Source organism: Passer montanus, unplaced genomic scaffold (genome assembly GCF_014805655.1).
Source record: "Passer montanus isolate IOZ18808 unplaced genomic scaffold, ASM1480565v1 scaffold4, whole genome shotgun sequence".
Classification (NCBI taxonomy): Eukaryota; Metazoa; Chordata; class Aves; order Passeriformes; family Passeridae; genus Passer; species Passer montanus.
In genome coordinates, this window is record NW_024368818.1 from 9,252,043 (window position 1) to 9,266,544 (window position 14,502).

General features: G+C 35.9%; 1 protein-coding gene across 1 annotated transcript in view; it reads left to right on the forward strand.

The window, feature by feature from the left end:
- Positions 1-10,312, forward strand: part of TRPC6 (transient receptor potential cation channel subfamily C member 6) — a 79,248-nt gene extending 68,936 nt beyond the window's left edge. Inside the window, exons 10-12 of the mRNA XM_039718720.1 lie at positions 4,183-4,266; positions 6,674-6,749; positions 7,543-10,312. Of these exons, the coding sequence (XP_039574654.1) occupies positions 4,183-4,266; positions 6,674-6,749; positions 7,543-7,694 (312 nt within the window). The 3' untranslated portion in view covers positions 7,695-10,312. The remainder of the gene's footprint in view (positions 1-4,182; positions 4,267-6,673; positions 6,750-7,542) is intronic.
- Positions 10,313-14,502: the final 4,190 nt, after the last annotated feature.

A 14,502-nucleotide genomic window follows, 5' to 3' on the forward strand; every position in this document is an offset into this window, starting at 1 on the left:
TTTTTAATGAATCTGACATTTGCAAAACTTTTCTTCAAGCTGCCTGACGCAACCCAATTTTAAAACCTCTGTGAGTGATAAAGCCATCACTAAAATTGCACATTTGAGGAGATGCATATAAAATTAAAATTGAATGGTGGTAGAAAACAACAAATGGTTCTTTTTCTAATTCACTTTGTGAATTTGAAAAGCACATAAGTGGGTTACAAGCTTGTCTAATGACTTTTTAGCATGAAATTTATGTTCCCATAAAACAGCTACTCTTATAAGTCCCATTTATACAGACTAAGGAAAGAAGATGTATTTTTATCATTCCATTCAAACCTAGCAATTCATGTTTTCTAGCATGTTTCTAGAAAGGTGCAAAGTGTAATTACCAGTTCTACATAAAACAGTAGCAGGTTTGTCAGCTTTTACAGCAGTCCCTCTGAAAGAGAGCTGTACAGATGCAAACATTGTTTATCAGATTTTTTCCTAGCCCTGAATTAATTTTAAGTCTTCAAATATTAATGCTTTATACTCAGTTCAGATTTTAGTATAACTAATCCTAAATTAATGTGCTTACTCTGCAGCCAAAGCAGCTATAAAACCGCAAATCAAATTAAAAAAACTCCAACTTTTACATTGACAAACATAAAGCATCTGAGTTGTATTTATTCATTTCTCAGGTTTTGCAGCAGATACTGGCAGATGATTACAGTTTTACTTACCTTTTGGGCTTCTACATGCTGAATTTATCTGAATCTATGAGTTATTTCCATCCTATGCACTTCCAAGAAGTAGCTAAAGTGGTTTTGTGTTACCTTTTGATCCACTGTTGACAATTCATTATTGTTGAGGCTGTCGTGGCACTTCTCAAAGGCACTCTCAGGCTTTTGGGATTTTGACTTTTGATTCACTTAGTGCTGAGTGGGTTGATGCTGCTATGACTGCTGAGCAAGGAGCTACCCATGCAGGGAGCTTCTATAAATAAAAGCTGAGGAAAGATAAGGAGAGATTTGGCAAGACCAGACCCCAGACTTGATGTCTTTTTTTGTGCTATTATAACATGGGTAGCTTATCTGGGTACTGAGGAATTCCATTCTAATTCAGGAATGGATTGCCCCTATTCAGGTAGTTTTCCTCACAGAATAGGAAGCCTCTTGTCCTCAAACCATTCCAGTTGCCAAACAGTGCCTAAGAAAACAGAAAGTTGTTCTGGTGTGAGTCCTACCTGGGAGGAGAGTAAAAGTTTACTGGTGGAAGACATTGCATTGCAGTGCCCAGTAATGTTAATACACGCTGGAGTTTATTGATTCAGACCCAGCCTGTGGGTTATTCTGCTACAGAGCCTGCATCTTCTCTGTGCAAAAGCAGCAGCAGCTTCAGAGTGAGTGGGAAGACAAGAATTAGAGTGGGAAGGAAGGAAATGCTGCTCCTAGATCCAGCTCTGCCCTGGTTATTGCTAGCAGAAAACGAAGCCAGATGCTGTCAGTGCTAAGCAGCAAGTACTTTACATAGATGTGTTCAAAGTGTAGTGCACCAGAAACTGATTTCCTGAGACATATCTAAATACAATACTAAAGACTGTGAAGATGTTTTCTTTCAGGCTGTTGACTAAAATCCATAGATTTCTTTTTTCAGGCTAAAGTTGGCATTTTATACATCAACTGAGTGAGAAACTCAAACCAATAAAAAGGAATAAAGAAATCAAGAAAAAGGAGAGTTTTTAAAAAACCTACTTTGACTACTGTTCTAAATTTTAAAATTGCCTTGGGATTGAGAAAATTTATTGCTCAAGTGTCACTGAATTTGTTCATCATCCTGAGCTAAAAATCAGCAGTGAGAGATTATATATTTAAATTTTGTTCATTAAACATGGCCCTTCAGAAAATAAGTAAGGAACAACTATTTATTGAAGTAGCTTTAAGCCCTCACTCAAACAAGAAAAATATGTTAATGTTAACTTTCCTAGTGCAAAACAGTATTTCATGAGTGGCATCTGGTTATAGGAGCACAAATTGAGTCACTTTCTGGGAGCACTGCTTTTTGATCCAAAAAAGTACAATTTTTTGGAATTGCAAATTGACAGCAGCTTCTGATTTAAGACATTAGTATAAAGTGCTAAAAAAAACCCCACCAAAAATAATTTCATTACTATTCTGATTGCATTGCATTTTGAGTAATACAAGAGAATAATAAAATGAGAGGCAGGTTTAAAGATGAAGGTGTTTTCAAAGAACAATCATCCATATATCCTGCATTTCATATTTCACCTATAAGAAGAGTTATTTTGGTTGGGATTTGTATAATTATTTTATTTAATTTATTTAATGTTATTTAATTTTATTTATCATTTCCCCTCTGGTTACCGATATTCAATAAATATTAACTTGAAAATATGGATTCTAGGTCAGTCACCAATGTGACAGGCTGAGTGCACTCTAGTAATAGTTTTGGAGAAGGAAAAAGCCATGAGCATGAAGTTTAAAGAGAGCTTAAAGAAAGTTAAAAAATGTTAAATGCAATAATGAAATCTTGGCAGTCTCTGCCACCAAGTGGTCATTGAGCAATTTACAGTGGATTTCGTGTCCTGTTAGTGGTACACATAAGTGGTACACACTTCTGATTTGCCTGCCAACTTTCAAGGTGGCTAATTAAGAGTAAATCATTATCTTAAAAACTGTGCTGGAGGGTGAAGGTTAACATAAAGGCGTTACAGTGTGCCTGGTTTTACAAGTTTGCAGTGTCGTAACTCATCTTGACACATCCTTCCAATTTTGTATTTCAAGTGAAAATCAAATTGTAATTGAGCAGTGGATTAACTTTTGAGGTGAAACAAGGTAACATAAGTTTGAAACTGGTAACCAGCATGACACATTGCTTTTAAAATATGTAATAAAATACATTGTAAATACCCAAGGCAACTTCCCTCTGCTGCTGCAGAGGAAGCATGATCGTACTCTTATTCTACTGTATTATTTCCAAAAATGGTGCATGAGAAATCCAGGAGCTGAAATAGCAGGAAGATTGTTTTCCTCTTTTAACCCAGTATTGTCAATGAGGCCCAAGAGAGTACAATTAGTTCTAAAATTCTGAAAAACGTAGTGATTACGTAGTGATTGTGGAAACTCACTAGCCATTATTTTTTATTATAAATCAGATACCTAGTTTAAGTTAAAACATTTTGATAAGATTATACTTTCTAATATACATTAAAAATACCTGAAGTAGCTTTATTCAAGCACAAAATATAGCAACTTTCCCTTTTTATACATGCCCGTCCACACATAGGTTAATATGTTAGAGAAATAGTAATTGTTTTATATGTTTTACACTGTTTCTTTTATCATTACTTTTACTTAGTCAAATAAACATAGACTGAATAGATAATCTCTTTTTTTTTTTAAGTATGGACAAATAGATTTGTGAATCTTTCTGAAGAACAAAAAATTCTCAAATTCAGTGTACACTTTATATTGATTGCTAATGAATTTGTTTTACCAATAGATTTAATCCATTTTTTATGAAAATACAAGCCTGATCTAACAGAAGGTGTCCCTTCCAATGGCCAAGGCATTGCACTACCTGTTGTTAGACGTCCCTTCCAACACAAATCATTCTGTGATTCTATGGAATGCTGAACAAAATCTAATAGTACTTAAATAATTCTCAGTGTACAGCTGTGTAAGCATCAAATCCTGCCCTATTTTTGTCCCCAACAAATTATATCCCAGCATATCCCACAGATATTTAACATGCTTGATAGTGCCCCAGTCTTTTTATCAGTAGATGCTCAATATATTAGGACACAACATAGTTCAATGGAAGTACAAAATGATCCCACAGGATTTGAGACACTGCACTGATGGTCCTATCCTTTGAAGGAGTAAAAATTCTGTTAGACCATGTATAATTTCAGGGAACTGAATTTTTAGTGACAGTCCCACTTATTTCTCATCCAGATCCATCATGATTTCTATTTCTTGCACTGCTATTTGTTGAACTGGCCCTGCTCTTTATCTGAAGTAATACCATTTGTTTTTGCAGTTTCTGTTCACTCTTACTGCAGCCCAGTCATTCAGCTTGAGTCCCAGTTCACCATTTTGTGATGCCTTAGGTTTTCTATCATAGGATATATACATCAAATATACATATTGATCTGTTATTTATTTTGTACTATAAATAATGTTTCTGTTTCAGCTTGGTCAAAGGAAGCAATCGAGTATAAGAAGCTCAGATGAAATCCACTTAAACAGTTTAAACAATCCTCCAAGACAATATCAGGTAAAAACCATTTTATTTTTAAACAAAATCAAGAAGTAGTAGAACTGGCAGACTGATGGCATGAGGACAGTTTTGAATTTATGCTAAATAACATGAGTCAAGAATAAATCCACAGACCTTGTATATATCAGGAATAAATGAAATGGTATTAGGTATTTGCAGTACAATTTCACTCCTCTTTTTTTCTTAAATGGCACCCTTATAGTGCAATGTATTTATGTGCCTTAGAAAAATGTTTTCAATTTTAGAGTTGAGTCCTCAACTGCACAATGTGAACTGAAAAATTCAAAAATAAACCCAAAATCTTTCCATTCTATTTGCTGAAGCAGATCAGCTTATTGTGACACATCTCTACATACAAATGCCTCAAGCACTGCAAGTATCTGTCAGCCTTTATCCTATCAATGCAGTCTGTTTTTCCTTTGCCTCCTAAATAACTGCAATGACCTTTTGTGCAGTTAAGTATAAAGAGACCCAGCACAGTCCACATAAATCTCAGCTATTCTGCTATTCTGGTCCAGAGACTACTTCTTTCCTTCTTATAATACTACAAAGTTGGTGGAAAGGAAAAAGCAAGAGCTGCCTGGGCAATATAAAAAGACAATCTGAATGAAAAAAAGCACAGAAAATGAGTATACTTTATTGACCACAAGAGAGATTTTCCCTTGGGCAGGCTAGCTCCGCTCCACTTTTATTTTATGTAGTGTCTATAGGAGTCTGTTCCAAAAACTCCCTCACTTTTTCACAGCCAATTTCATTATGATGCAGGGATAGATACTAAGATTAAAAATCTACCCCATAAACATGTAGCATGGCTTCATATTTGAAACATTCTTGGATAATTATAATAAACAGTACTGCTGTTGACCTTGTAAGCATGACTGTAGTGATGGCCCGGGACCACTAATCTGGGATGACTCACCTCAAAACCAGCTCTGGTCAGCTCTATTATTGTGGAGACAAAAGCAGACATGTAAATCTATGAATTTTTTCTATCTCAAAATGGAAGCTAAGAAGTATCGTGTTGTCATGGACTACACCCTATGAAAATATTAAACCCAAAGGCAGAAATACATATCCTAAAATGTACTTGGATACCTCGTTCTTTTTTTTAAGTAATTTGAACTGTTGGGAGAATCAGGGCCAGAATTCATTTTTTCCTGGAAATGTAAAATTTACAATAAATTTGCTGGCCTAGATTCCCCTTATTATTAGCAGAGAGGTTGGTCATTCTCATGGTATGAGCTCTTTGCTCAGTTTTAGTTGTCTCAGATGAGCTGTGCTCTCAGGTTTGCTCATTTTATCCATAGAAGGAAATAAAAGTGACAGATATGTATATTTACATTATAAAGTATCTGTCTTTGGTTAGGTGAGTCCCAGCTGAGACACTTAAAAACTTAGAATTTTGCATCCCATTTTCTTTAGGCAAATCCTACACTGAGAAAACATAACTTAGCAAATATATCAAAATAGGTGCAAATAAAATGACAACAAAAGGGTTTAGCAGCTAGCAATGCTAAGCAGGGTCATTATAATCTTTGGGTAGCAAGAAAGACCAGGTGGCTTCATCTACTTGGAGATCAAAAGTGCAACTGTATTAATAGTGCTTACAGGCTCCAGGAGTAGGTTAAAGCTAATGAAGTATAACATTCATAAGATTGTCTTTAGTTATGTATCTTTCATATATATATATATATATATACAGAATCATCTTTCATAGATATATATATATACAGAATCATAAAGGCTAAATATCACCTGTAGATGAAAACAGAGATTTTTACATTCAGTTTCTTTAACTTGTCAAGTTCTACACTGAGGTATCTGAATGCAACAGAATGTAACAGAGGTGTCATAATTTAACCCATCTGTCAACTAAGTACCACGCAGTTGCTTACTCACTGCCCCCAGAGGAGGAGAATCATAAAAGGTTAAACTTGTGAGTTGAGATAATAATACTTCACTAATTTAAATAAAACAAAAAAAATAGTAGTAGTGGTAGTAGCAGTAGTAATGAAAAGGAGAGATAGAGGAACAGTGATCATCCCTCAAGGCCAAGCCCCCCCAGTTTCTGTACTGAGCATGATGCTCTATGGTATGAAATATTCCTCAGCCAGCTTGGTTCAGCTGTCCCAACTATCCTCCTTCCCACCTGCCTGCTAAGCAGCACAGCATGAGGCATTGAAAAGTCCTTGTCTTTGGGTAATCACTGCTCAGCAACAACTAACACACCAGTGTGTTATCAACACTATTCTCATACTAAACCCAAAACTCACACTGTACCAGTTACTAAGAGGAAAATGAACTCTGTCCAGCTGAAATCAGGACAAGAGCTCTTACTCTGAAATGTCATAACAATATTACTCCAACTAAGAAAATTCTTTTTTCCTTTCTTTCTTCTCTGCAGAAAATAATGAAGCGTCTTATTAAAAGATACGTGTTGAAAGCTCAGATAGATAAGGAAAGTGATGAAGTCAATGAAGGTGAGTATGTTGATGAATTGTATGTTTCATCAGAGAATCAAAACAGACTAAAGTGGTTACATATTTCCAAAATACTTAATTCACTTCATTTGTTTACAAGTGCAAGAGGTAAAATTAACATGTTTTTGATGAGGAGATGGGATTTATGTCTCTTCTCTCCTGTCAGAAACTATCACTGATCTGACAACCGTTAAAATGTGTTGCTACATCTAGTAATAATAGAATCATAGAATAGTTTGGATTGGAAGGGCCCTTAAAGATCATCTACTTCCTTAAAGATCTGGTGAGCTGGGCAGTGCTGGATTAATGCTTGGATTCAGTGATTTTAGAGGTCTTTTCCAACCTAAATGATTCTGTGACTATGATTTGATTCTATGATCTCTCTTGCAGCAGAACAGCATCTTCCATTAATAAATCATGTGAGTTTTGTGAACTCATGGTCTCTCACACTTTTGCCTTCAGATTTGTTTGATTCCTGAACTGCATTTTCATATTTCTATCCCCAAGACACCATTCTGCTGAGGTTAGCTCAGCTGGTCAGAGCATGGTGCTAATAACATCAAGATTTTGAGTTTAATCCTCATGTGGACCATTCATTTAAAGCTGGTTTCAATGGTCATTGTAGGTCCCTTCCAACTCAGACTATCCTATGATTCACCAGTGGGCAGCAGAATATCTACTTCCTCTGTTTCAACAAAGAAATGCAGAAAAAAACCATAATTGTGAGATATTTGGATATGCTGTTTTTTTTCTTTTGCTTCTTAATATTGTGATCTCTTAAAATCTGTTACAGGTGAATTGAAGGAAATTAAACAGGACATTTCAAGTCTCCGGTATGAACTCCTTGAGGAAAAATCTCAGAATTCGGAAGATCTGGCAGAACTTATAAGGAAACTTGGGGAAAAACTGTCACTTGACTCTAAGGAAGAAGAAAGCAAGAGATAACCAAAACAAGATATGCAACAGAATGTTAACATCACTTAAAGCCATATTTTGGTTTTCCTAAAGTCTAGCTCACATTTCTAAACAAGATTCAGAAATTAAATCATTCCAATTCTTTATTGAAAAAACACAGTGGCAAATCCTCTAGGTCTACATTAGGAAGACCATACCACTTCAGTAAAGATATTTATTCTTTACCTGCTGAAGAATAGTTGATATGAGATAATTTAAGTTCTCAATTTACCGTCTAGAATTCCAGTGGAATCTTGATGAGCTCAGTCACAAAAGATTAAAAGCATAGCATTTGTTAACTGTTTATTTTTTGCAAACTTCCTTTTGTAACCATTCTTACATATATTTTAGTGAAGCAAAAGACAAAAATCCAGGCTTTTATACATATACATATATCAAAAGCTATTTAATTTTTCCAGCATTCCCAACTAGCAAAAAAAGAAAAAAAAAGCTACTCCCTTTCTTAAGAATGTGTAGGATATTAAAATAAACTTATGAACGTTTCCGTGTAGAGTTAGATATCAGGACACTCAGAGCACTGTGTTGTACTTTGCCCTACTGATCCCTGTCAGCACTGGACTATCCTGCAAGGATACCCTGGGTTCCAATGGGAGTTAGTGAATTAGGGAAGAAATATTTTTCACCAAGTTTATTGAAAAGCTGTTTCTGAGCCTGGGAGGCTGGAAGAAAACCTTTTTTAATCCAAAATAATTAACCCTTGATATTCCAATCTGTTTCAGAATTCCCAAGATCTCCAGCTTTTATGTCTTGAACTGACCTCCCAAACTGCAGGTTAGGGGTTTGAATGCAACATTTTTATTTGAGGTGGAAGATACTAAAGTGTTAGGTGCAAACCTCTCTTTGAATTCTGGGAATGTCATGCATGGGGACCATGTTTCTCTATGTTAAACCTGTTTAAATTATTAAATTTTCTTCAGCCATATGGATAGTAAACAAAACAATCTTGTTGCAAAAAAATAATGAAATCTCATCTTCTATGGATTTGCATCCCTCGTCCTTTTTTCCACTGGTGACAGCTCAGCTCTTGTGCTGTATTCTTTAGGACTCTTTTCATGAAGAATCTTCACTCCACGTGGTAAAGAAAGCTCCAACACTTTCCCCCTGCCCACTGCAATAAACTGCAGATGAGCTAGCCCATGCTCTGTCTGGCTGTTTGTTGTGTAACAGTGTCCATGAATGACAGTGAGCTGGTTTCTGTCTTTCCAGATAGAAACAGCATAAATTCCATGTAATTTTTCCATTGGTTAATACAGTAATTTGTGTTTCTCTCTTTGGACAGTCACTAATTCTGGAAGTGTTATAAACATACATTACATTGGGCATCTCTGCTTCTCTTTAAGCTTTTTTTTTTTTTGAGATTAGTGAAAGGGCTGTGAAAAATTATAACATGCCATCCAGGTGCATAACACACCTGTAAAAAACTTGTATGAAACAAGACTTAAAAAGGCTTGTCAGTAATTGCTTTAAAATTAGCTTTGTGAAACTTATTTACTGTGGAATGTATTAGTATGTTTCTGCCTTTCCCTTTTAGGCTGGAGATTATTTTTATTTGGTCTAGATTCGTTTCCAGCTGGATTTATTGATAATTCTTTTTTAAAAATTGTTTATGGAATCACTGTGTATTTTCAGGGAAAAAAGACATATTAGAATGGATTTTTAAATCACTTGGAGACAGGTAGGGGACTGAGCCTGCCCTGTGAGTGTTTGTCATGCTTTGGAGGAAGAGCTTGGCCGGAAAGTTTAGCCACAAATTGAGTATGGGGAGCAATGTGTGTCCTGTGGGCCTCAGGTGAAATGAACTCAGGGTTTAGAAACTTGTGAGGCTTCTTCCTCTGAGGGAGAAGGAGGAAAGTGAGGATTCAAAGGTAGTAGAGCACAGGCAACTGGTGTGACCTTAGGCTGGAAGGCAGTGTGATGGTAACTCCACTGCCTTTTGGCTCCTGGATGGTCCCTGGCCATCTCCCTTGGCCAGGACTGGCCTCTGAATTGAAGTTCCACCTGTATTTTGGAGTATTTTGGGCCTGGTTTGCTGAAACCATGGGCAGTTCATTCAGCCATGCTGCTCAAAGCACATCTTCCATCTGAGAGAAGCTCTTCAGAAAATTAATTGGTCAGGATCAGAGGTAACAGGATCAAGGACAGTCAATGTTCACTTTCAGTAATCAGAAGTCTTAGTTTTTGGTCACTGTAATACACAGTTTGGATCTGCTGTAGTGCTCCTTGATGGTAAACCCTCACTCTCCATAAACCCAGAGAGAGGAAATACACATACACAGTTTGAGGTCCAGGCACTTTTAAAGTGAACATTTTTATTACAGAGGTAAAATGTACACTGTGAATTTGTTTAAACCCAAAATTTGATGTACCTTAAAACTATAAGATCGTAATGTATATATTGTATTTCATGAAGAAAATACATACGGATTTTTTTAATCATTGAAGATATTTTATATGTAGTTATTACTCATGGAACAATTTGTTAAATATATTTGAAGAGGTCTATTGCCAAATGTAGTGTGACAAGCAATGTAGTATTTAAATGAGCACAATACCAAATATATTATCCTGATTAAAAAAAAATTAAATGTACCAGACTAAAAATGCCTTTGTGATCCATTGAATGAACATTATGGTATTTCACTGGGAACCTTTGGCTGCTCCCACTTGGAAGACTGATGTGGTAAAAAACTTTCATTCACTAACAACATCAATATTAAAAAAAAAACAAAAACCAAAAAACATTTCAAAGTCTCTTCACACTTAATTAGACTCAAGGCCAAGTATTTTTTCTCCTGTGAGTGTGCCTGATGTTAGATGTTTCAGAGCATCTGCAGCAACATAATTTTCACCTTACATAGTTCTCCTTTTGGTTTCTAATCAAACAATAATTTGATCAGAAAGCATTTCTAGATTTTTTTGTGAATTATTAGGATAACAAGATAGACTTGCTATCTACTTAATTGTGTCTTTAAATCTTTTTAATTACTTGAGCTCACCAATTCCATTTCTGTAGCAGCAGCTTCCACATCTAAACCAGACCTGCTATGAAATATTTCATTTATATACAATTTTTTCCCCTGAGTATTTCTTAAACTTGAGTTATGAAATATGGTGAGTAGATTTCGTCAGACCTTAGAGAATCCCCTTTCTGTTTCACCCAAAATATATTTCACTAAAAGGTATGGAAGGACTTGAGAACTTCTGAAGACAAGACAATGAAGTAAGAAAATCCCCAAATCAATGTTTGTCCAAGGTTTTCCACACTCTTCTGGATGAAACTGAATCACATCTAAATATTGAGAAAAAGCTTTTACATTATGGAGGACTGGAAATTTTGTTAGAGACCAATCATGCAATGCAAGTCTAAGATACCCAAGATTTACAGTGACAGATGCTGAGAAAAAGCTACAGGATTTCAAATGAAGACTCTGACATTCCAGGTAAAAATCTGCTGCATTCCACCATATTTTAGAGCACTGACAGGCCAAGCCAGTGGATGCTGCTGGTTTTAAAAGTGCATCTTCAGATTCATCTGATTTTAGATGACAGCCATAAAGACTTATGCAACTGAGCTTGTCTAGTCTTTCTTTGTGTTCAGTGGATAGAATGGTCAAAGGCATGATTTTGTTGTGGACAAGCATCCCAGATGAGTCATACAGTATAAGTGACCATTTATCTCCTGTCACTCTGAAGAAGCCACTGTAGCTGTAAGCAACATTTCCATTGAAGGGTGAGAAGTCCCAGCTTGTCAGAAATCGGCACTCAGCTCATGAACACTGCAAGGCCATGAACCATCACAAATGATCATCTCACTGGAAGGGCTTGAACTGATGAGGACAGTCACTGAGAGGGGCAGGATCTAACTTGCCTTCCCAAGAATCCAGCCCATCCCCCAAGGATGATGGATGACTTGGGCTCTTCTTTGCTCTGCACCAATATTTCATTTTTACTTCTTCATTAGAGTTGTTGTGGGTCAGCATAAACAAAACCACCCATTAACCAAATCCATCACAAATGTGAGAAAAACTCTTACAGAGCACAGAGCAACTAAATTCTTGTTGACAAACCAGGACCTTTATGATAAAGAGAATTTTATATCTCATGTTTTAGTACATTGGGATGGATGCACATATATTTTCAACAATATGTTTTCAAAGCTTAAAATACATTGCTTGATCTTGGCAGTACTTCAGCTATAGCAGCTGTATCTTGTAATTTACTAAGAACATGTTCTCATGACTTCTGTGTCCCAAAATGCAGTTTAGTACAACAAAATCTTGCATTTGCTTCACTTGCTTTGCTTTGCTTCAAGCCTGAGATTTCCCTCAGGCTTGAAATTTTATCTGAACATTATAATTAATACATACACGTAATCTGAAACTGTACTCATTTGCAGAACAGAAGAAATTGTTCTTAGAGTGTAAATTGCTAGTTTTTCATGTAAATATTTAACGCTTTTTAAAATCTGTTAGAAACTGCCTGGTGTGAATAATCTATCTAAGTACTTATGTTCCTGCTTAAATTTTAATTTGGCTTGTGGAAAATGGAATTCACAAAGTTTGTGCTTGGAAAACTACTTGTGCTTCAGAAGCTCATATCAAAAGAGACGTTAATCAAAGCTGAGGTGTGTACCTTAAGCTCTATGCTCTTAGAAAGCTGAGGAATCCCATGCACTTTTCTTCCCTGGTGTATGAGTAACCTCAAGATATTTATTTTTTTCCTCTTGTTTCCTAGTTACCATGAGTACCTCAAAATATTTCACGTATTCTCTTGTTTCAATTTTTGCAAAAAGCCAAATTTCCTGTTCCTCTTTCTATTCTTGTCACTGTCTTGTCACCATATGACAGTGCAGTGGGGATCAAAAAGTACAAATTTTCAGTGCTTTCTCTGTCCAAGGAGATGTATTTTAGTAGTATTTTGTTTTAAGTTTTTGTATATTCTGTGATTTAGCTCCTTCACATTTACACTTTGCTCCTTTAATCAGTGGAACTCCAATCAAAGTAATTGAAGAAGATCAGTTCATATTGTAGTCAAAGTAAAATGCAGGAGATAAATAATTATCAATGTTAATAGCAATATTTTTATGCCCTTTTATATATGAACACTTTTATACCATTCTGATATTTAATTATGCTTTATAAAAAAGTATATCCTAGTAGGTTTGCAAAGGGCGTAAATAAAGTGACAAACAGTCCAAAAACTTTTTGTTAGTAGGCAAAACCTACTCTCTCTCAAACACAAATGAATGTATTTTCCTATGACCCTTGTTAAACCAGCTCAAGTCTCTCTACTTCAGTTTCTTCATTTATGCCAGGAGAAAATGATACTAATTGATGTCAACATGCTCAATTAAGTAGTTTGAGGAATTAATGAAAACTTCAGTTCTTTCTCAAAAGGAGTACTTTATTGTTTTCAAAGAAGATTTTGTGTAACTTTACCAGAACTCCAGTGATGTAATCAACTTCAGTAGAGAAAACCCATGGGATTTCATGAGTTAATGTCTTCACTGCAAAAGGCACTGCTCTGGGTTTGTTCTTTAGAACTGCTGTTCTAAAAGTTCCAATTGAGACACTCATTGAGTCTCTCCTCTCTGTAGCCCAGTTTATTCAGTGCCTCCATCTCCTAATGGTAAACTGAGGCTCTGCTAAAGTTCCAACTGAGATACTGAGTCTCTCCTCTCTATAGCCCAATTTATTCAGTGCCTCCATCTCCTAATGGTAAACTGAGGCTCTGCAGCTGGGTCACAATATCCTCTTGAATGGAGAAATATCAGTGACACAGTGAATTTTTTAAAATACATACAGCATGGGCAAATCTTTCTGGTGAACTGAAGATAAGGTACAATATCAGGTTGCTATCAAATCATGTTGGCAGTAAAAGATTCAAGACTACTTTATATGGCTCTGCTAGAGCACATATGGTCTCTCCTGACATGTTGATTCTGTTTCTCAAAAGAAAATGTTTCTTCTAGAAATGACTTTGTGCTTCAATCTGTCAGCATAATTTTAGAATTCTGTGAGTTACTTCCCTCTAAAGTGGACATCACACTTTATTTGAGGAAACTAAACTGCCTGGGACAGCGATACCAGTGGCTGTAATCCTTCAGCAGAGGCTTCTCTCTTACCCTACAGGAGGCCACTGACTTTGTACCATCAAGAGTGTTAAAAATAGCCCTGGCTATACCAAGAAATATTTCTCAGTATCATTCTGGAAAGAAATAAAGACAAAATCATTCTCAGAGTACCTATGGGTCTTCTAATGTTACAAGTTAGCCTGTATTCACTCATGGATGTTCCATGTGTCTGCAAATTTCGTCCCTTCTGATTAAATATCCACAGCACACATTACAGTAAGCCATCTAGTCTCCCCTCCTAGTCTCTGAAAACTCTGAATGTTGTTTCAGAGGTATATATTTGCTTTAAATGGAGGCACAACCAATGGCCCAAGCTATTGTAATTCAAGATCTTGAGAAAGTGTAAATCCCTTGTTGGGTCAGCAATGAGGTCTCCATGACGTATTGAGCTAACAAGAATTGCTGGCAATTGCACATAAAAATATGCCAAGTGCTCTTCTCTGAAGAAGTATTCACAGCTTCAAACAGAGTACTTTTGTAAGATTCAGATTTTAGATAATTGTGAATATTACAAATTAACCCCCATAACACTTGTCTTTAGACTGTAAAATCCAGTAGTTCCAGTAGATTTAACAGCTTGCAGAATTATTATTCATTAAACCTCAAATTCATTTGTTGCATTAGGCAAACACTGAGATAGTTTTA